Source organism: Somniosus microcephalus, chromosome 14 (genome assembly GCF_052327205.1).
Source record: "Somniosus microcephalus isolate GS21.2 chromosome 14, FLI_Smic_1.0, whole genome shotgun sequence".
NCBI lineage: Eukaryota > Metazoa > Chordata > Chondrichthyes > Squaliformes > Somniosidae > Somniosus > Somniosus microcephalus.
In genome coordinates this window covers 113,551,222-113,573,340 of record NC_141000.1, presented here as the reverse complement: position 1 = coordinate 113,573,340, position 22,119 = coordinate 113,551,222, and the positions used below count along the sequence as shown (strand labels likewise).

The 22,119-nt window shown below is 52.3% G+C and overlaps 1 protein-coding gene across 1 annotated transcript in view; it reads right to left on the bottom strand.

The window, feature by feature from the left end:
* The window catches only part of LOC147107863 (uncharacterized), a 308,464-nt gene that overhangs the window by 270,335 nt on the left and 16,010 nt on the right, over window positions 1-22,119 (bottom strand). The window contains 4 exon segments of the mRNA XM_086006083.1: window positions 3,258-3,375; window positions 3,562-3,677; window positions 9,400-9,827; window positions 10,633-10,958. Of these exon segments, the coding sequence (XP_085862209.1) occupies window positions 3,258-3,375; window positions 3,562-3,677; window positions 9,400-9,827; window positions 10,633-10,958 (988 nt within the window).

Sequence of the window (22,119 nt, the reverse complement as noted above, 5' to 3'; positions counted from 1 at the left end):
GGTAACTTGAGTAAGTGGTTGCTCCTCATATATTAACCTGCACATATACACGCACTTCCTAGTCGGATTCACTGGATAGCAATTAGTAGTGGGAAACATGGCTGATTTTCTCCTTCCTAGGCAAGGGTGCTGAAGTCAATTATACCACCCCTACAAGTGGCAGTGTGGTTCAGTTGCTAATACTGCTATTTGTAAAACAGATGGTTATGCGCTCAAGGTCGACCCCAGTATTCTAGGTTCACACTCTAATGAAATACTGAGGGAGTACTGCATTGTTCGAGGTGCTATCCTTGCATTAAACTGCCAATTCAAGTTGTTCTGGTTATTAAAAATTCCATGGCACTATTTTAAGATGAGTAGGGAGTTCTCTAATGTTCTGACCAATGCTGCTCCCTCAACAAATACCATCAAAATAGATTAATTGCTCATATTTCTTAGAATTACATCTCACTGTACTCAAAATAACTGCTGTGTATGTCTACTTAGCAAGAGACTTCATTGTGAGTAAAAAGATTCAAGACAGGGCACTACAGATAAGTAAGTCTTTCAAAGGGCTAGAAATTCATTATAGGCCAGGAATGGGCGGCGTCAGTAGAAACGTTGGCGAATTAGCACCAAGCGCTAATGCTTTAGACTGCATGCAAAATTCGTACTCACTGCTCAAAAAAATGATTGGAGTCCTAATTCAAGTCTTAAAGCCCAAGCTCGGTGGCATTACGCTCAAAGGGTGGACGGATATCAGGTGCAGTCTAATCGCAAGTCATGATTGCCACAACTTTTTTTCAGTACTTAATGGGGAGGTTCGTTGATGCTGCAGAACCTCATTCTCAGCATTGCTGGCTGTGCAGCTGCCTCAGCAAGCAGAAGCAGGTCAATGAGAAGGAGCCAGAGGACTGAACCAAGTGTACTGATGGAAGATCCACGCCCCAGGTAGACAGCTCGCAGATTCTGCGACCAAGCATTGGAGGCGTTGGTGTTCACTGTGGAGAGATGGAGGGCGGTGCTCTACCTGGCAAGTGGCCGCAAGTCTTCCGTACCATGTGGAGGGAGGTAGCGCAGAACGTCTCGGGCAGCCCTGTGGTCCCCAGGACCCACACACAGTGCAGGAAGAAATTTAACGACCTCTCTCGGATGGTCAGGGTGAGTGAATGCTTCAATAAATGCTACATACCACCATCTGAACCACAGTCTTCACACACTGCCCAAAGCACCACACCCTCAGCACTCACCCACCAACAATCTCTACCTACCAACACTCACACCCACAGCTCATACCTTGCACATACTGACAGCTGTTCAACTGTGGCAGGCACATCACTAAACACATTGCTCCACACTCACTCACACACTTTCCTTTCTCTTGCAGGCCAAAAGTGGCTCACAACAGGAGTGCACAGGCGGGGGACAAGCCAACTCTCAACCACTATCTGCGCTGGAGAATAGAGTGCTGCAGATTATTGGGCGCCAGGTGGTGGGCACCGTGGCCACTGGCGACATTGACCCCTTAGGGACAACAACAGTATGTTCATCCCTACACTTCTCACATCCCACTTCCCCCTCACCCCACAAGCATTTCGCTCTTTCCAGCTAACCATGCTGTATGCATGCATTTCTCCCTTCCTGCCCCCCTCCCCTCACCTTAACCCGACTCTTGTGTCTTTATGCGTTCAGATAATCAGCAAGCACATGAACAGCCTGTCCCTGAGGGCACCGTAGAGAGTGAAGCGGGAGGAGGAAGAACACATCGCATCAATGCGTGTCTCACCTGCAGGCACCAGCTCAGATACTGGCAGTATGCGTTCTTTAGAGGCTAGTGTAGTAGGATCTGCACAGGGTGAGGCACCAGGGACGAGTGGACTGCAGCAAGGGGAAAAGGGTAGCTCAGGGGCCAGCTCCCCGGAGGGCGAGTTCGCACGCGAGTTCTGCTTCACAGGACTCAGATGAGGACCTCAATGGGGAGGCATTTAGAAGAAGGGTGATGGGCATGTACACGGAGATGGCAAGGGTGCCTGAGAGCCTCTTGGCAATGATAAGGAGGGTGGAGGAGACTGTCTCCAACATTGCTCAAGGCTCTGCGCACACCATGGAGCCCATCATTTCCAGCCTGCAAAGGATGGCAGACTCCCAGGGAGACCGTGGTGACCCAGACCTGATGCCGTGTGTGATGCGTGATCTGGCAGCTTCCATTGCAGCACAGGCAGAAGCAACGCCTGCCAGCACCTGACCCCGTTTCCCTCCTCCCGCAGGGTGCCAGCCGTGATCCGTCAGCCCGGCACTCCTCCTGAGTGCCAGGCTCTTTTGCCGGCACCCCACTCCCTGGTGGCCTAGCAGATCCCCAGTTTGCGCTGCGCAAGACCCCTCCACTTTAATGAGGGGAGGGAGGCCTGCAGTACCGTGGAGCGATGTGCCAGCGTGCATGGCAGTGTTGCACGTAGCGGCGCGATATTGAGCTGGAGCGCCCCAAGAGGGAGGGGAAACGCTTCCAGTAGCTCCCTGCCTCCTGCTTGGAGCGCTATCATCCAATTACTGCCGCGGGGGCGGTAACTTTTTTGGGGGCATTAGGGGGGCGCAACCCAATTTTTCCCCTTAATTGGCACCTCATCCACCACTTTAAACATTCACTCCCTCCAGCACCGGCGTACCGTGGCTGCAGTGTGTACCATCTACAAGATGCACTGCAGCAACTCGCCAAGGCTTCTTTGGCAGCACCTCCCAAACCCGAGACTTCTTCCACCTAGAAGGACAAGGGCAGCAGGCGCATGGGAACACCATCACCTGCAAGTTCCCCTCCAAGTCACACACCATCCTGACTTGGAAGTATATCGCCGATCCTTTATCGTCGCTGGGTCAAAATCCTGGAACTCCCTCCCTAACAGCACTGTGGGAGTACCTTCACCACACGGACTGCAGCGGTTCACCACCACCTTCTCAAGGGATGGGCAATAAATGATGGCCTTGCCAGCAACACCCACATCACAGGGATGAATAAAAAAAATCAGTTATCTGTGAGTGAACTTAAGGCATTATTTCAATATTGGGGTTGAAGTAGCAAACAAAATTCATTCTCATGGTTTCCTCTGAAGCCCTCCCTTAGAATACTGACCTGTCATTCAGTTAAAGGCATTACAAGATCAAAATTAACATGAACGTTATAGAGCAAACAAACATCTTCATAATCAAACCAACCTTGCTCTATGATTAATTGAGAGTAATTATAGAATGCGGTTGTTACAGCAAATATTATTAAAGTTACTTACCACAGGATGCTGGAGAGGTAGTGATGGTGGTGGCAGTAACGGTGGTGGTAGATGTAGTAGTTGGGGTTGAGGTGGTTGGTGTGGTGGTTGTGGCTGTTGGTGTTGTTGTGGCTGCTGGTGTGGTTGTGGCTGCTGGTGTGGTTGTGGCTGCTGGGGTGATTGTGGCTGCTGGAGTTGTTGTGGCTGCTGGTGTGGTAGTGGCTGCTGGTGTGGTTGTGGCTGGTGGTGTGATTGTGGCTGCTGGAGTTGTTGTGGCTGCTGGTGTGGTTGTGGCTGCTGGAGTGGTTGTGGCTGCTGGTGTGATTGTGGCGGCTGGAGTTGTTGTGGCGGTTGGTGTGGTTGTGGCTGCTGGTGTGGTTGTGGCAGCTGGGGTTGTTGTGGCTGCTGGAGTTGTTATGGCTGCTGGGGTGGTTGTGTCTGCTGGAGTGGTAGTGCCTGCTGGTGTGGTTGTTGCTGCTGGTGCTGTTGTGGCTGCTGGTGTTGTTGTGTCAGCTGGTGTTGTGGTGGCTGCTGGAGTGGTTGTGGCAGCTGGGGTGCTAGGGGCTATTGGTGTGGTTGTGGCTGCTGGTGTGGTTGTGACTGCTGGTGTTGTTGTGGCCGCTGGGGTGGTTGTGGCTGCTGGAGTTGATGTGGCTGCTGGTGTTGTGGCTGCTGGTGTGGATGTGGCTGCTGGGGTTATTGTAACTGCTGGGGTGGGTGTGGCTGCTGGCGTTGTTGTGGTTTCTGGTGCTGTTGTGGCTGCTGGGGTGGTTGTGGCTGCTGGCGTTGTTGTGGCTGCTGGGATGGTTGTGGCTGCTGGTGTGGTTGTGGCTGCTTGTGTTGTTGTGGCTGCTGGTGTTGTGGCTACTGGTGTGGTTGTGGCAGCTGGTGTTGTTGTCGCAGCAGGTGTTGTTGTGGCTGCTGGAGTTGTTGTGGCTGCTGGAGTTGTTGTGGCTGCTGGAGTTGCTGTGGCTGCTGGAGTTGCTGTGGCTGCTGGTGTTGTGGCTGCTGGGGTGGTTGTGGCTGCTGGCGTTGTTGTGGCTGCTGGGGTGGTTGTGGCTGCTGGAGTTGTTGTGGCTGCTGGTGCTGTTGTGGCTGCTGGGTTGTTTTTTGCTGCTGGGGTTGATGTTGCTGCTGGGATTATTGTGGTTGCTGGGGTTGTTGTGGCTGCTGGGGTTGATGTTGCTGCTGGGATTGTTGTGGCAGCTGGTGTTGTTGTAGCAGGTGTTGTGACTGCTGGAATTGTTGTGGCTGCTGGTGTTGTTGTGGCTGCTGGTGTTGTGGCCGCTGGGGTGGTTGCGGCTGCTGCAGTGGTTGTGGCTGCTGGCGTTGTTGTGGCTGCTGGTGTGGTTGTGGCTGCTGGAGTTGTTGTGGCTGCTGGTGTTGTGGCTGCTGGTGTGGTTGTGGCTGCTGGAGTTGTTGTGGCTGCTGCTGTTATGGCTGCTGTGGTTGTTGTGGCTACTTGGGTGGTTGTGGCTGCTGGGGTGGTTGTGGCTGCTGGGGTTGATGTGGTTGCTGGGGTGTTTGTGGCTGCTGGTGCTGTTGTGGCTGCTGGTGCTGTTGTGGCTGCTGGAGTTGTTGTGGCTGCTGGTGTGGTTGTGGCTACTGGGGTGGTTGTGGCTACTGGGGTGGTTGTGGCTGCTGGGGTTGATGTGGCTGCTGGGATTGTTGTGGCTGCTGGAGTTGTTGTGGCTGCTGGTGTGGTTGTGGCAGCTGGTGTTGTGGCAGCAGGTGTTGTTGTGGCTGCTGGAGTTGTTGTGGCTGCTGGTTTTGTTGTGGCTGCTGGAGTTGTTGTGGCAGCTGCTTTGGTTGTTGATACTGGTGTGGTTGTGGCTGCTGGAGTTGTTGTGGCTGCTGGTGTTGTTGTGGCTGCTGGTGTGGTTGGGGCTGCTGGAGATGTTGTGGCTGCTGGTGTTGTTGTGGCTGCTGGTGTGGTTGTGGCAGCTGGTGTGGTTGTGGCTGCTAACGTTGTTGTGGCTGCTGGCGATGTTCTGGCTGCTGGAGTTGTTGTGGCTGCTGGCGTGGTTGTGGCTGCTGGCGTTGTTGTGGCTGCTGGTGATGTTGTGGCTGCTGGAGTTGTTGTGGCTGCTGGTATGGTTGTGGCTGCTCGAGTGATTCTGGCTGCTGGTGTTTTTGTGGCTGCTTGCGTTGTTCTAGCTGCTGGTGTGGTTTTGGCTGTTGGTGTGGTTGTGGCTGCTGGTGTGGTTGTGGCTACTGGTGAGGTGCTGGCTGCTGGTGTTGTTGTGGCTGCTGGTGTGGTTTTGGCTGCTGGCGTTGTTGTGGCTGCTGGCGATGTTGTGGCTGCTGGAGTTGTTGTGCCTGCTGGTGCGGTTGTGGCTGCTGGCGTTGCTGTGGCTCCTGGAGTTGTGGCTGCTAGTGTGGGTGTGGCTGCTGGGATGATTGTGCCTGCTGGTGTTATTGTGGCTGCTGGAGTAGTTGTCGCTGCTGGAGTTGTTGTGGCTACTGGTATGATTGTGGCTGCTGTAGTCATTCTGGCTGCTGGTGTTTTTGTGGCTGCTGGAGTTGTTGTAGCTGCTGGTGTGGTTTTGGCTGTTGGTGTGGTTGTGGCTACTGGGGTTGTTGTGGCTGCTGGAGTTGTTGTGGTGGCTGGGTTGGTTCTGGCTACTGGTGAGTTGCTGGGTGCTGGTGTGGTTGTCACTGCTGGTGTGGCTGTGACTGCTGGTGTGGTTGTGGCTGCTGGTGTGGTTGTGGCTGCTGGTGTGGCTGTGATGGTTGGAGTTGCTGTGGCTGCTGGTGTGGTTGTGGCTGCTGCTGTGGTGGTGGCTGCTGGTGTGGCTGTGGATGCTGGTGTGGTTGTGGCTGCTGGTGCGGTTGAGGCAACTGGTGTGGTGGTGGCTGCTGGTGTGGCTGTGGCTGCTGGTGTGGCTTTGACTGCTGGTGTGGTTGTGGCTGCTGGTGTATTTGATGCTGCTGGTGTGGTTGTGGATGCTGGGGTGGTTATGACTGCTTGGCTGGTTGTGGCTGCTGGTGTGGTTGTGGCTGCTGGTGTGGTTGTGGTTGCTGGCGTTGTGGCTGCTGGCGATGTTGTGGCTGCTGCTGTGGTTGTGGCTGCTGGGGTGGTTGTGGCTGCTGGAGTTATTGTGGCTGCTGGTGTTATTGTGGCTGCTGGTGTGGTTGTGGCTGCTGGGCTGGTTGTGGCTGCTAGTGTTGTGGCTGCTGGTGTGGTTGTGGCTGCTGGTGTGGTTGTGGCTGCTAGAGTGATTGTGGCTGCTAGAATGATTGTGGCTGCTGATGTTGAGGCTGCTGCAGTAGTTGTGGCTGCTGGTGTGGTTGTGGCTGATGGGGTTGCTGTGGCTGCTGGAGTGATTGTGGCTGCTACTGTGGTTGTGGCTGCTGGTGTTGTGGCTGCGGGATTTGTTGTGGCTGCTGGTGTGGTTGTGGCTGCTGGTGTGGTTGTGGCTGCTGGAGTGATTATGGCTGCTCGTGTGGTTGTGGCTGCTGGTGTTCTGGCTGCTGGTGTTGTGGCTGCTGGTGTGGTTGTGGCTGCTGGTGTTGTTGTGGCTGCTGGAGTGATTGTGGTTGCTGGAGTTGTTGTGGCAGCTGGTGTGGTTGTGGCTGCTGGGGTGCTTGTGGCTGCTGGGGTTTTTGTCACTGCTGGTGTTGTGGTGGCTGCTGGGGTGGTTGCGGCTGCTGGTGTTGTGATGGCAGCTGGGGTTGTTCTGGCTGCTGGAGTTGCTGTGGCTTCTGGCGTTATTTTGGCTGCTGGTGTAGTTGTGGCTGCTGGTGTGGTTGTGGCTGCTGGTGTGGTGGTGTCTGCTGGAGTTGTTGTGGCTGCTGGTGCTGTTGTGGCTGCTGGAGTGGTTGTGGCTGCTGGTTTGGTTGTTGATACTGGTGTGGTTGTGGCTGCTGGAGTTGTTGTGGCTGCTGGTGTTGTTGTGGCTGCTGGTGTGGTTGGGGCTGCTGGAGATGTTGTGGCTGCTGGTGTTGTTGTGGCTGCTGGTGTGGTTGTGGCAGCTGGTGTGGTTGTGGCTGCTAACGTTGTTGTGGCTGCTGGCGATGTTCTGGCTGCTGGAGTTGTTGTGGCTGCTGGCGTGGTTGTGGCTGCTGGCGTTGTTGTGGCTGCTGGTGATGTTGTGGCTGCTGGAATTGTTGTGGCTGCTGGTATGGTTGTGGCTGCTCGAGTGATTCTGGCTGCTGGTGTTTTTGTGGCTGCTTGCGTTGTTCTAGCTGCTGGTGTGGTTTTGGCTGTTGGTGTGGTTGTGGCTGCTGGTGTGGTTTTGGCTGCTGGCGTTGTTGTGGCTGCTGGCGATGTTGTGGCTGCTGGAGTTGTTGTGCCTGCTGGTGCGGTTGTGGCTGCTGGCGTTGCTGTGGCTCCTGGAGTTGTGGCTGCTAGTGTGGGTGTGGCTGCTGGGATGATTGTGCCTGCTGGTGTTATTGTGGCTGCTGGAGTAGTTGTCGCTGCTGGAGTTGTTGTGGCTACTGGTATGATTGTGGCTGCTGTAGTCATTCTGGCTGCTGGTGTTTTTGTGGCTGCTGGAGTTGTTGTAGCTGCTGGTGTGGTTTTGGCTGTTGGTGTGGTTGTGGCTACTGGGGTTGTTGTGGCTGCTGGAGTTGTTGTGGTGGCTGGGTTGGTTCTGGCTACTGGTGAGTTGCTGGGTGCTGGTGTGGTTGTCACTGCTGGTGTGGCTGTGATGGTTGGAGTTGCTGTGGCTGCTGGTGTGGTTGTGGCTGCTGCTGTGGTGGTGGCTGCTGGTGTGGCTGTGGATGCTGGTGTGGTTGTGGCTGCTGGTGCGGTTGAGGCAACTGGTGTGGTGGTGGCTGCTGGTGTGGCTGTGGCTGCTGGTGTGGCTTTGACTGCTGGTGTGGTTGTGGCTGCTGGTGTATTTGATGCTGCTGGTGTGGTTGTGGATGCTGGGGTGGTTATGACTGCTTGGCTGGTTGTGGCTGCTGGTGTGGTTGTGGCTGCTGGTGTGGTTGTGGCTGCTGGCGTTGTGGCTGCTGGCGATGTTGTGGCTGCTGCTGTGGTTGTGGCTGCTGGGGTGGTTGTGGCTGCTGGAGTTATTGTGGCTGCTGGTGTTATTGTGGCTGCTGGTGTGGTTGTGGCTGCTGGGCTGGTTGTGGCTGCTAGTGTTGTGGCTGCTGGTGTGGTTGTGGCTGCTGGTGTGGTTGTGGCTGCTAGAGTGATTGTGGCTGCTAGAGTGATTGTGGCTGCTGATGTTGAGGCTGCTGCAGTAGTTGTGGCTGCTGGTGTGGTTGTGGCTGATGGGGTTGCTGTGGCTGCTGGAGTGATTGTGGCTGCTACTGTGGTTGTGGCTGCTGGTGTTGTGGCTGCGGGATTTGTTGTGGCTGCTGGTGTGGTTGTGGCTGCTGGTGTGGTTGTGGCTGCTGGAGTGATTATGGCTGCTCGTGTGGTTGTGGCTGCTGGTGTTCTGGCTGCTGGTGTTGTGGCTGCTGGTGTGGTTGTGGCTGCTGGTGTTGTTGTGGCTGCTGGAGTGATTGTGGTTGCTGGAGTTGTTGTGGCAGCTGGTGTGGTTGTGGCTGCTGGGGTGCTTGTGGCTGCTGGGGTTTTTGTCACTGCTGGTGTTGTGGTGGCTGCTGGGGTGGTTGCGGCTGCTGGTGTTGTGATGGCAGCTGGGGTTGTTCTGGCTGCTGGAGTTGCTGTGGCTTCTGGCGTTATTTTGGCTGCTGGTGTAGTTGTGGCTGCTGGTGTGGTTGTGGCTGCTGGTGTGGTGGTGTCTGCTGGAGTTGTTGTGGCTGCTGGTGCTGTTGTGGCTGCTGGAGTGGTTGTGGCTGCTGGTGTGTTTGTGGCTGCTGGAGTTGTTGTGGCTGCTGGTGTGGTTGTGGCTGTTGGTGTGGTTCTGGCTGCTGGGGTGGTTGCGGCTGCTGGTGTTGTGATGGCAGCTGGGGTTGTTCTGGCTGCTGGAGTTGCTGTGGCTTCTGGAGTTATTTTGGCTGCTGGTGTAGTTGTGGCTGCTGGTGTGGTTGTGGCTGCTGGTGTGGTGGTGTCTGCTGGAGTTGTTGTGGCTGCTGGTGCTGTTGTGGCTGCTGGAGTGGTTGTGGCTGCTGGTGTGTTTGTGGCTGCTGGAGTTGTTGTGGCTGCTGGTGTGGTTGTGGCTGTTGGTGTGGTTCTGGCTGCTGGTGTGGTTGTGGCTGCTGGGGTTGTTGTGGCTGCTTGTGTTGTTGTGGCAGCTGTTGTGGTTGCAGCTGCTGGTATGTGGCAGTGTGCTGGTGCTCTGGTGGCAACTGGTGTGGCTGCTGGCGTGGTTGTGGCAGCTGGTGTTGTTGTGGGTGCTGGTGTTGTTGTGGCAGTTGGAGTTCTTGTGACTGCTGGTGACTTTGTGACTGCTGGATTTTTTGTGGCTGCTGGGATTTTTGTGGCTGCTGGGGTTGCTGTGGCTGCTGGGGTGGTTGAGGCTGCTGGTGTTTTTGTGGCTGCTGGAGTTGTTGTGGCTGCTGGAGTGGTTGCGGCTGCTGGAGTGGTTATGGCTGCTGGAGTGATTCTGGCTGCTGGTGTGGTTGTGGCTGCTGGAGTTGTAGCTGCTGGAGATGTTGTGGCTACTGGTGTGGTTGTGGCTGCTGGTATGGTTTTGGCTGCTGGAGCTTTTGTGGCTGCTGGCATGGTTGTGGCTGCTGGTGTGGTTGCGGCTGCTGGTGTGGTTGTGGCTGCTGGAGATGTTGTGGCTGCAGATGTGGTTGTGGCTGCTGGTGTGGTTGTGGCTGCTGGTGTGGTTGGGTCTGCTGGTGTGGTTGTGGCTGCTGGTGTGGTTGTGGCTGCTGGCGTGGTTGTCGCTCTTGGTGCAGTTGTGGCTGCTGGAGTTGTTGTCGCAGCTGGGGTGGTTGTGGCTGCTGGTGTTGTTGTGGCCACTGGAGTTGTTGTGGCTGCTGGGGTGGTTGTGGCTGCTGGGGTGGTTGTGGCTGCTGGAGTTGTTGTGGGGGCTAGTGTGGTTGCGTCTGCTGGAGTTGTTGTGGCTGCAGGTGTGATTGTGGCTGCTTGTGTGGTTGTGGCAGCTGCTGTGGTTGTGTTTGTGGCTGCTGGTGTGGTTGTTGGGGTTGTTGTGGCTGCTGGTGTTGTTGCTGCTGGTGTTGTTGTGGCTGCTGGTGTTGTGGTGGCTGCTGGTGTGGTGGTGACTGCTGGTGTGGTGGTGGCTGATGGCGTGGTTGTGGCTGCTGGGGTTGTTGTGGCTGCTGGTGTGGTTGTGGCTGCTGGTTTTTTGGTGGCAGCTGGGGCTTTTGTGGCTGCTGGTGTGGTTGTGGCTGCTGGAGTTGTTGTAGCTGCTGGTGTGCTGGTGGCTGCTGGTTTTGTGGTGGCAGCTGGGGGTTTTGTGGCTGCTGGTGTGGTTGTGGCTGCTGGAGTTGTTGTGGCTGCTGATGTGGTTGTGACTGCTGGAGTTGTTGTGGCTGCTGGTGCTGTTGTGGCTGGTGGCGTGGTTGTCGCTTTTGGTGTGGTTGTGGCTGCTGGTGTGGTTGTTGCTGCTGGTTTGGTTTTGGCTGCTGGGGTGGTGGTGGCTGCTGGTGTGGTTGTGGCTGCTGGTGTGGATTTGACTTCTGCTGTGGTTGTGGCTGCTGGAGTTGTTGTGGCTGTTGGGTTGGTTGTGGCTTCTTGTGCTTTTGTGGCTGCTGGTGCTGTTGTGGCTGCTGGAGTGGTTGTGGTGGCTGGTTTGGTTGTGAGTGCTGGTGTGATTGTCGCTGCTGGTGTGGTTGTGGCTGCTGGTGCGGTGGTGGCTGCTGGTGCGGTGGTGGCTGTTGGTGTGTCTGTGGCTGCTGGTGTGGTTGTGGCTGCTGGTGTGGTTGTGGCTGCCGGAGTGATTGTGGCTGCTGGTGCAGTTGTGGCTGCTCGAGTTGTGGCTGCTGGGGTGGTTGTGGCTGTTGGTGTGGTTGTGGCTGCTGGGCTTGTTGTGGCTGCTGGGTATGTTGTGGCTGCTGGTGTGGTTGTGGCTGCTGGTGTGGTTGTGGCTGCTGGTGTGGCTGGGTCTGCTGGTGTGGTTTTGGCTGCTGGTGTGATTGTGGCTGCTGGTGAGGTTGTGGCAGCTGCTGTGGTTGTGGTTGTGGCTGCTGGTGTGGTTGTGGTTGCTGGGGTTGTTGTGGCTGCTGGTGTTGTTGCTGCTGGTGTTGTCGTGGCTGCTTGTGTTGTCGTGGCTGCTGGTGTGGTGGTGGCTGCTGGTGTGGTGGTGGCTGGTGGCGTGCTTGTGGCTGCTGGGGTTGTTGTGGCTGCTTTAGTGATTGTGGCTGCTGGTGCGGTTGTGGCTGCTGAAGTTGTTGTAGCTGCTGGCATTGTTGTGGCTGCTGGTTTTGTGGTGGCAGCTGGGGCTGTTGTGGCTGCTGGAGTTGTTGTGGCTGCTGGTGTGATTGTGGCTGCTGGTGTGATTGTGGCTGCTGGAGTTGTTGTAGCTGATGGGTTTGTTGTGGCTGCTGGGGTTCCTGTGGCTCCTGGAGTTGTTGTGGCTGCTGGTGTTGTTGCTGCTGGTGTTGTCGTGGCTGATGGTGTTGTGTTGGCTGCTGGTGTGGTGGTGGCTGCTAGTGTGGTGGTGGCTAATGGCGTGGTTGTGGCTGCTGGGGTTGTTGTGACTGCTGGAGTTGTTGTGGCTGCTGGTGCTGTTGTGGCGGCTGGGTTGGTTGTGAGTGCTGGTGTGGCTGTGGCTGCTGGTGTGTTTGTGGCTGCTGGTGTGGTTATGGCTGCTGGTGTGGTTGTGGCTGCTGGAGTGATTGTGGCTGCTAGTGCAGTTGTGGCTGCTCGAGTTGTGGCTGCTGGAGTTGTGGCTGCTGGGGTGGTTGTGGCTGCTGGAGTGGTTGTAGCTGCTGGTGTGGTTGTGGCTGTTGGTGTGGTTGTGGCTGCTGGGGTTGTTATGGCTGCTGGGTTTGTTGTGGCTGCTGGAGTTGCTGTTGCTGCTGGAATGGTTGTGGCTGCTGGTGTGGTTGTGGCTGCTGGTGTGGTTGTGGCTGCTGGTGTGGTTGTGGCTGCTAGAGTTGTGGCTGCTGGAGTTGTGACTGCTGGGGTGGTTGTGGCTGCTGGAGTTGTTGTGGTGGCTAGTGTGGTGGTGGCTGCTGGAGTTGTTGTGGCTGCTGGTGTGGTTGTGGCTGCTGGTGTGGTTGTGGCTGCTGGAGTTGTTGTGGCGGATAGTGTGGTTGTGGCTGCTGGAGTTGTTGTGGCTGCTGGTGTGGTTGTCGCTGCTGGTGTGGTGGTGGCTGCTGGTGTGGTGGTGGCTGCTGGGGTTGTTGTGTCTGCTGGTGTGGTTGTGACTGCTGTAGTTCTTGTGGCTGCTGGAGTGTTTGTGGCTGCTGGAGTTGTTGTGGCTGCTGGTGTGGTTGCTGGTGTAGTTGAGGCTGCTGGTGTGGTGGTGGCTGCTGGAGTTGTTGTGGCTGCTGGTGTTGTTTTGGCTGCTGTAGTTGTTGTTGCTGCTGGTTTGGTTGTGGCTGCTGGGGTGGTTGTGGCTTCTGCTGTGGTTGTGACTGCTTGTGTGGTTGTGTTTTCTGGTGTGGTTGTTACTGCCGGTGTGGTTGTGGCCGCGGTTATGGATGTGGGTACTGGTGTGCCTGTGGATAACATAGTCGTGGAACCTGTAACGAAAAAGGAAAAATATATTTGTGCTTGTTGGCGACGTTATAGGTAAAACAAATAATTTGGAGTTCTTAAATAAAAGCACAAAATGGTAGAATTACATGGATGGTTAGTCACCATCTTTAAAGAGGAAGTACAAAGGAATAAGAAGACATTTTAGTAATGTTGGGCAAAATAGAGAAAAAAGACAAGGGAAGGGAAACAACAGATACTCCAATCACAGCGAGGAAACTCATGGGTTGACTAACCTGTAAAGGTTGAGATACAAGCATATGTCATTCGTTTGTTGTGAACTTGCCACAGTAAATCTCCCTCAATCATACTATTTTCGGTAACCTTGTAACATTAGGGGGGGCTAAATTCGATAGGGCCAGAAAACAGGCGCGGGGATCGCGATGCACAATCTGCCCACGTCCGTTGGAAGTACTGCAGGTTATAGCCACATGTGGTAAAGTACTCCATGGTTCTAATAACACTCTGTGTGAAAACAAAAATCCTCTACCTTCCCTTTTTATTATTCAGAGTCTTTGCCACACCCCTCCACCCCCCACCACCTGTTACTGATTTGCTAACCAGTCAGTGTAAACACTATCTACCCAATTAAAATATTTCCAAATTTTGTAAACTTGAATTAGATCTCCCCCATCCCACCCCTTAACCTTATCCAGTTCTGTGAAAAAAACTGCCAATCCTTGCAATATTCCAGCTGTAGCTTTACATAAGAATTAGGAGCAGGAGGAGGCCACACGGCCCCTCGAGCCTGCTCCGCCATTCAATAAGATCATGGCTGATCATTGACCTCAACTCCACTTTCCTGCCCAATCCCCATATCCCTTGATTCCCCATAAGTCCAAAAATCTATCTATCTCAGCCTTGAATATACTCAAAGACTCAGCATTCACAGCCCTCTGGGGCAGAGAATTCCAAAGGGTCACCACCCTCTGAGTGAGCCTCTGCCTTGTACAAATTCAACATCAATTCCTTCTTTCTGAGCCACATTTGCCTTTTACGGTCTTTCTACCTGCCCTCCCAACTTTATAGAACAAAGTATCTGCACCTCCAGGTCTCTGTTCCTCCATTCAGTTAATGATTACAACAGTGAATACATTTCACAAGTTGGTTGTAAAGCAATTTGGGCCGTCCTGCGGTCGTGAAAGAGCTAAGAGCAAATACCGTGGATGCTGGAAATCTGAAATAAAAACAGAAAGTGCTGGAAATACTCAGCAGGTCAGGCAGCATCTGTGGAGAGAGAAACAGAGTTAACGTTTCAGGTCGATGACCCTTCATCAGAACTGGGTTCTGACGATTCTACTAGTTCTGACGAAAGGTCATCGACCTGAAACGTTAACCCTGTCTCCCTCTCCACAGATGCTGCCTGACCTGCTGAGTATTTCCAGCACTTTCTGTTTTCATATTTATTCAAGTCTTTCTTTTTATCTAAGTCCTCCTGAAATTTCTTGCATTCTTCCTCGTAGGTTTCTCCTAATTTGTTATCTTCAGCACACTGCAAATCACTGATATAAATGGACAACAGAATAGGTTCAGCACAGATCCTTGGGGCACACCACTGCCCACATCCTGCCCAGCTGAAACCATCCATTTAACCCTATTCTTTGCTTTCTGTGCTATCTATGCAGCTACAAGAGGCTTATTACAAAATGGCATATGGTATTAAAGGAAATGCAGCCACATAAATAAAAGCTTGAAAGAATAACTTTTGCTAACTATTATGAGATCACTCAGACAACAGGAATAGGTATATTTTGCCTTTCACTATGCATAATTGCTCATACCATTAAAAAAAAACTCTGCTAATCCGTATTTGTCAAACCACTGACAAATATGTGTTCCTCAAAGTTATATAGGCCTAGAAATTCGGGTCGGAGGCTTCCCGCGGGTGCAAGCCCCCAACCTGCACTTACCTAGCGCGCCGGCCGTTGAGCTGTGGGCCCGCGTGGGATTCTGATCCTGGGCCTCCTCCAACTGCCGGCGCGCAGTGCTTGCGTATCCCAGGGGCGCAGTTAGTTCGATGCGTCCCCTGGGATCACGTGGGCCATGGAGAGCCAATGGTAGCAGGGAATGCTTCATTCATAAAATTGACAGGAAGAGCTGTCAAAACTATAAATACTATAAGCCCCCAAACATCACTAAAACTTCAAATAATTTTTTTTTTAATCACATTTTTAAAATAACTATAAATTACATAAAATAACTATTTTAAACAATAATTTAAATTTTTGAAAAAAATAATTACATTTTCTAACGGGGCTAAAAATAAACTTACCTTTCTTTAAAGTATTTAAAAATAATAAACCTGTGGAAAAAATGTTTTAATTTTAATTAATTCACCACTTACCTTGTTAAAAGCAGGCCTTGCGACTGCTTTTTACGTGTGTAACTCCTAGAGACATACCCACCCGGAGAAACCTGCAAAAAAAACGTAAGTTCCTTGCGCACGCGCTGCCTCTCCGGCGCACGCGTTCGACTTCTGAACCCCTTCCTTTAAGGGAACAGAAGTTCCGGTTTCCCGCGCATGCGCAGTGCATGCACAAAACCGGCACTTCCATTGGGCCTACGAGTGAGTACCCTGTGCATACTCACCCATGGAGACCCGAATTTCTGGGCCAAATTGTCTTCTCCTTTTATGTAAACTCAGTTACTACTGAAGTACCCCAGGGCTAGTATCACCTGGATCCCGGCTCTTCACGATTTATATGCTGCCACTTGGCAATTGTCATTCAGAAGTATGGGGTTAGATTCCACATGTATTCCAATGTCACTCAGCTACCTCCGTTGAACCCATCATCTCCAACTGCCCGTACAACATTAAGACCTGGCTGAGCCTTAACTTCCTCCAGTTAAATTTCAGCAAACCAAAGCCATATCACAGAATAATACCAGGACTTAGAGGGTTAAATTGCGAGGACAGGTTGCATTAAGTTGGCTTGTATTCCCTTGAGTAGAAGATTGAGGGATGATCTGACCGAGGTGTTTAAAATGTTTAAAGGATTTGATAGGGTAGCTACAGAGAAACTATTTCCTCTGATGGGAGAATCAAGAACAAGGGAACATAATCTTATAATTAGAGGTAAACCACTTAGGAGGGGAATCAGGGAGCACTTTTTCACACAAAGGGTAGTAGAAATCTTGAATTCTCTTCCCCAAAAGGCTATGGATGCTGGAACAATTGGAGCTTTCAACACTGAGCTCAATTGATTTAGTTAGTTAAGGGTAGCAAAGGAAATGGGACTAAGGCAGATAAATGAACTTGAGGTACAGATCAGCCTTGATCTCATCGAATGGCGGAGCAGGCTCCAGGGACTGAATGGCCTCCTCCTGCTTCTATGTTCCTCTGACCTCTCTAGCTCCTGGAAACGTTTCCGTGCATCCAAGCTTGGCTCCATCCACCTTCCTGACTGTTCACCTCAGGCTCAGCCTAGCAGTCCTGAACCTTGGTATACACTATCCTCTTCTCATTACTCGCTGCCTCCACACTCAACAAAAAGTGTAGTCAGGCTGCTCTTCTGGCCCATTTAGGCAGTGTCACCAGCATTTCTCACAGAGCTGAGCCAATTACTCAAGTATCCAGTAACAACATTCGCATAACATGTTTACCCCAATGTGTGAGACTAGACATTGCTAACTATTCACCTGTGGATAGACATCACAACTGGGTCCAGTCATCCCCCATCTGATGTGCACACATAGGCACTTTCCAATAGGAATCATTTAATAGCAATTGAGAGCATGAACCTTGACTAGTTTGTTCTCCTCCCTAGGCCAAGGATACACTCTATTCACTTGCACACATGGGAGAAGGTGCCGTGCTATCAGAAGATTGGCTGAATTTAACCACTGACAAAATAAAGCTGCACGTATCCTAAGCTATAAATGAAATTGCTAACAGCCATTTGAAAGCAAGTTTCTTTGGCTTGACAAACACATGTGTTATATTGAAAACATAAGAAATGGCCATGAGGAGTCTGGCAGGACTTGACAGATTGTGTATGAAGATGGAGGCTGACAAGTGGAAAACACCTCAGATGGATGCCGGAACATCAAACGCCTCCTTTGCCAAGGTTCTTCTATTATACTTTCATTTTTTTGCCCATCAGTGGGGGGGGTTGCATTTTCTGGCAGCTGTCCGTGCAACGCCCTTGTGGCACCCCGGAACGGAAATTGAGTGGCGCCCCCTCCTTTCCACCTGGCACAACCAACGGCAGGTAGACTGGAACGCTTCCCAGTCGCTGTGGGGCTGGGGGGGGGGCGCTATTTAAAGGGGGCCTCTTCCTGGCTTTTTCTGTGGTAGACATTTTTGCACCACTCGTTCTGAGAGAGAGAGAGAGATTTTGAGAGAGAGAAAGAGAGACTTCTGCATTGAGTCAATGCTGTCTGAAGTAGTTTAGGCTTCTGACCATAACTTCTCAGGTACTTTGGTTTTTGACCTTCATTACTTTGATTACCAAGATACTATGGGGGCTGCACTGAATGGGGGCATCGTCCTGTGCCATCAAATTCGGAGGGCACAGAGACGCAGAGAGAGAGTGGCAATCATGGCCAGATGGAGGAGGGCCAACAGGCCTCTGTACAGGAGACCTTACCCTCCCAGGGTATTTCGCCAACAATTCTCCTACATTAATATGTCTGAGGAGCAGTGTTTGTGAAGGCTGTGCTTCAGCAAGGAGGTGGTCACTGAGCTCTGCCACCTGCTTCAGCCAGATCTGCAGCCTCAATTGAGGAGCAGGACGTCTCTGTCGGTGGCAGTGAAGATAACAGTGGCTCTCAACTTTTATGCCACCGGCTCATTTCAATCAGCTACTGGGGACATCGCCAATATCTCCCAGTTCGCGGTGCATTGCTGCATCTGTCAGGTCACAAATGCCCTCTATAAAAGGAGACGAGAGTACATCTCTTTCCTCATGACCCCGGACAAGCAGCAAGAACACGCAATGGGCTTTTCTAGGATAGCGGGCTTCCCCTTGCTGCAGGGCGCCATTGACTGCATGCATGTGGCTTTGCGTGCTCCGCATGAGAATGCCGAGGATTTTCGCAACCGAAAGGGGTTCCAATCCTTAAACGTTCAGTTGGTCTGTGACCACAGACAGCTGATACTCGCTGTCAATGCCCACTATCCTGGCAGCAGCCACGATGCATTCATCCTGCGCCAGACTACTGTGGCAGAACTTTTTCCAGGCACCACATCACCCAGGTGGTTGGCTTCTCAGGGACAAGGGATATCCACTGTGCACCTGGCTGATGACACCGCTCCGTACGCCCAACACCCCTGCTGAGCTATGGTACAACGAGAGCCATCAAGCTACCAGGAACATCGTTGAGCACACAATCGGCATGCTCAAGCAACGGTTCTGCTGTCAGGACCATTCTGGAGGAGCCCTGCAGTACTCGCCTGAGCGAGTCTCCCACTTCGTTGTTGTGTGCTGCATGCTGCATAACCTGGCAATCCTCAGAACCCAGCCTTGGAGCAGCACCAGAGGAGGAGGAGGATGAGGAGGAGGAAGATGAGGACGATGATCATCAGCAGCACCAAGGCAGGAGGGAGGCACACAATGTAGAAACTGGAAGGGCCGTCCGTCAACGGCTGATAGCAAGCCGCTTCTAGGCCCCTGCTGAGGAAATGGCTTCTGCCATTGAGAACAACCTGAATGAAACCAACCCGCAACCCCTAAGCCGGCCAAGGCAACAATGATTGCAAAGATCAAACATGTACATTTTGAATACAAAAACGTATTTATTTTACAAACTCTGTGTGTGTCATTTCTGCATGACAAACTAATAGAAAGAAACACAAAAAAAACAGTCATTAACATAACTGGTTCTCACAACCTGGAGATAATGTCCAAAACACTAAAAAAAATTTGACGACGAACCTCGGCCTTTAATAAAAAAATGAACAACATTTTGTCACACCTCCTACTTTTTGCCCTTCGAGGGTGATCTCCTTCCCTTGCGCACTTCCCCCCTTCCCACCCTACTGCTCCTCCATAATGGGACCCCAGTGGCTGCAGCAAGGCTGGTGGAAGACTGCTGATTGTCACAACTTGAGACTGCAGATGCCCTTGAAGGATGGCCTCGACCAGCTCTGGGACTGGAGGGCCCGGCTGCAGACTGCACCAACTCTGCATGGGCGGCAGCAGTCTGTCCTACAGGCAGTGGCAAGGGCAGTGGAGAAGTGACAGTGGTGGCAGCAGGAATGCTGTCATCTTGAGAAAGGACAGCAACTCCCTGCTCGACCGACACACTGGCACTCCCACGGGGCAGCACTTCAGCATCCGGAGCAATCTGATGGAACACAGATTGCTGGCCTGCTGCAGCGCGGTGAGAGCCCCGGGGAAATGTGTCCGAACCAGCGACAATGGCAGCAGTCGGTGCTCGCGTGGCCTCAACCTGAGTCTGCATGAGAACAGTCAGAGATGGGGTCATGGCAGCCAGTGACTGAATTGCAACACTAAGCATTTGCGTGGCATCCGCCTGTGCTACAGCGAAGTGCTCCACACTCCTTGCCAGTGATTCAATGCATTCGGGCACCCTTCCCACTGCACCCATGAGCTCAGTGTGCATGTCCACCGCTTGGGTGTTCATTTCAGTGATGAGTCGCTCCTCCTCTGCGTCCAGTGCAGCAGGACTCACTGGCATACTCTCCCTCCGGGGAGAAGGCCCCCGAGCTTCCCTACCCCCATTGCGTTGCTGCAGGCCGCTGGGTCCTGGAGCTTCACCCTCATCAGACCCTTCCCCCCTGCTCCCCTCCAGGGAAGGTGTGTTCCCAGTGTGGGCATGGGCTTCCTTGGGAGAGGGTGGTGCTGATGCTCCGGCTTCCTCTTCCTCCTCGCCTGCAGCTTCACTCCCACTGGCAGCTTGAGGGCCCGTCTCCTCAGCTGGTGAATCACCATCTGAAAGCAGGGAGGTACAAGAGTGGCTTTAGCGTGAGGACAGGGTGGCAGCAAGGGAGGAATGAGTGCAGCGATTTAGTAAGTTGGATTGAAAGTGCCAAAGGCTGGTGTTGTGAGGGACAAGTGGAATGAGAGAGAACAAAAAGGTGATGACCTTACCATTGCTGTCCAGAATGGGGTCAGCGTCTCCAGTGGCGATGGGACCAATCACCCGGCTTGCCACAATCCTGTGGACGCACACCTCAAGATCGCTGAGGGGTTGCCGCTGAGACTGCCCTCCACCCGTCCATTGCTGCTGTCTCCTATTATGAGATAGCTTGGCCTGCAAGAAAAAGGATGGCGTCTGAGTAAATGTACAGCCATGGTCTTGCCTGATGTGCCTCCCATAGTTGAATAGCCCTTACTGTATGCAGCCATGGTCTTGCCTGATGTGCCTCCCATAGTTGAATAGCCCTTACTGTATGCAGCCATGGTCTTGCCTGATGTGCCTCCCATAGTTGAATAGCCCTTACTGTATGCGGCCATGGCCTTGCCTGATGTGCATCCCATAGTTGAATTGTCCTTACTGTATGCAAAGTGTGGAATGTGCGTGTGTGTTTGATGAAAGGGCCATAGGTGTTGGATGAGTGTTGGGCATTGGGGCTTTTAAGACCCTCTGGCCATAGAGTGAGGTTGAGATGGAGGGATGGAAAGGTATTGAAAAAAAGCCACTCACCCTGACGACCCGAGTGAAGTCGTTGAACTTTTTTCTACATTGGATGTGGGTCCTGGTCGCCATGCTCCTGGAGGAGATGCTCTGAGCCACTTCCCTCCACACTCTTCTGTACTCACGTGGCAAAGGCCTCCTGCCACTCTCTGGGTACAGTATAGATCTTCTGCGCTCCACCGCGCCAACCAGAGCCTCCAAGGCCCGCTCGCTGAAGTGCTGTGCTCGCTCCCTGGCCCTCTCCATAGTCCTTGCCTGCAAGATTTAGCCACAGGTCTGTCCAGGCCAAGATTCAAGGCTCCAGTGAGTAAGGTGCGGCTACAGAGCAAGATCGACCCTCCGCTTTAAGAACTGGCCGGCGCCAGTGTGTCTGTGTTCAATCGCTAACTGACAGCACCTGCGCTGCACCCGCGCTCTGAGGTAGTGCCTCACTCCTCGGCCTTTGCACCTTAAGAGAGGTGTGTAGCACCTGATTTAGTGCTCCAATCACCTCCAGGGGCGATAAAAGCCAAGTTTGCCGTCAGAGGCGATAATTAGCGCCAGGCGCTAAATTTTGCGCACAGCCGATAACGGCGCCCCAAACAGGGCGATACTGAATTTCTCCCCCTAAGAACTGTAAAAATGTAGCGAAGTTAAGATTTGAGAATAAGGTTCTCTGATAATAGAATTGTAAGACTTCTGTTTTTGGAACTGTTAATGTTGCGACTGAATCACCAACTGTAAATTACATGTCGGTTCTTTAATAAATCTATATATTTTTAGAATTGTCTCACATAATACTTCTGTATCAAACTCGCGAACTCAATCTCTGTACGCTCCTTGGTGAGGAGTTACAGAATTCTGGGGGAGTTTTCCAGACCCTCATAATATCCAGAAGGTTACAGTCTAGCTAAACTTATTAAAAGTGCTATCTGGAGGACGGTAACATCTTCAGGTTGTTTCTTTCCATTAGGGAGAGATGGTCCAGACCTTTAGACCCAATTAAGCATCTTTAGGATTCGGCTACCTCAATCTTTAGTTGAAAGTGAACGTCTGGGGAATACGCCTGATCTGGGGTAGCCCTAAAGGGGCTAGGACTAGTAATTATCCTTTCAGCAGAACATCACCCCCTAATAAATCTGGACTCACCTGCTTAAGATTTTAGGGAATTATAATTCATTCATTCAAAATTCCATAACCAATTATTTATCAAATAATTATTTTGTGTCACGTGTGCCAGACCCACTAAAAGCTGGCATGATTACTACACATTTAAACACTTTCCAGAATAACCATTGGGGAAAGGTTAGTGTTACGGAGAACGCAGATGCATTCATTTCATGAACTATCAAACCAACAAACATCAGGTAATATTTTTGTAGCAAGTACAGTAACTTTTCCGTACATGGTCCACAGGTTTGTGCCTTTCTTCCCCGTTCTCCTTCACTGTAAGCGGGAGAAAGACCCGACCTTCGGTCTTTTGCTGAGCTTAGCGCTGAAAAGAGTGCGTTACCGCACAAAAGCTCTGCACCGCTGATGTTAATTAGCAGGCAGCACCAAAATGCCGGTGCTGCCTGGGCCCTTTCGCTCTCTTAGCCTTGGCTGGCGCTGTTACCAGCAGATTTCCAGCATACTGGAAATTTTCAGCCCACCATTTCTAGGCCCTTGGTTGCACCTGTTTATAATGTAAAAATGCCTTGTCAAAATGTTTCCTCATATATCTTGATCTTTCAATTATTTCGTGTTTATATAACCCTCCGTTTATAATGATCT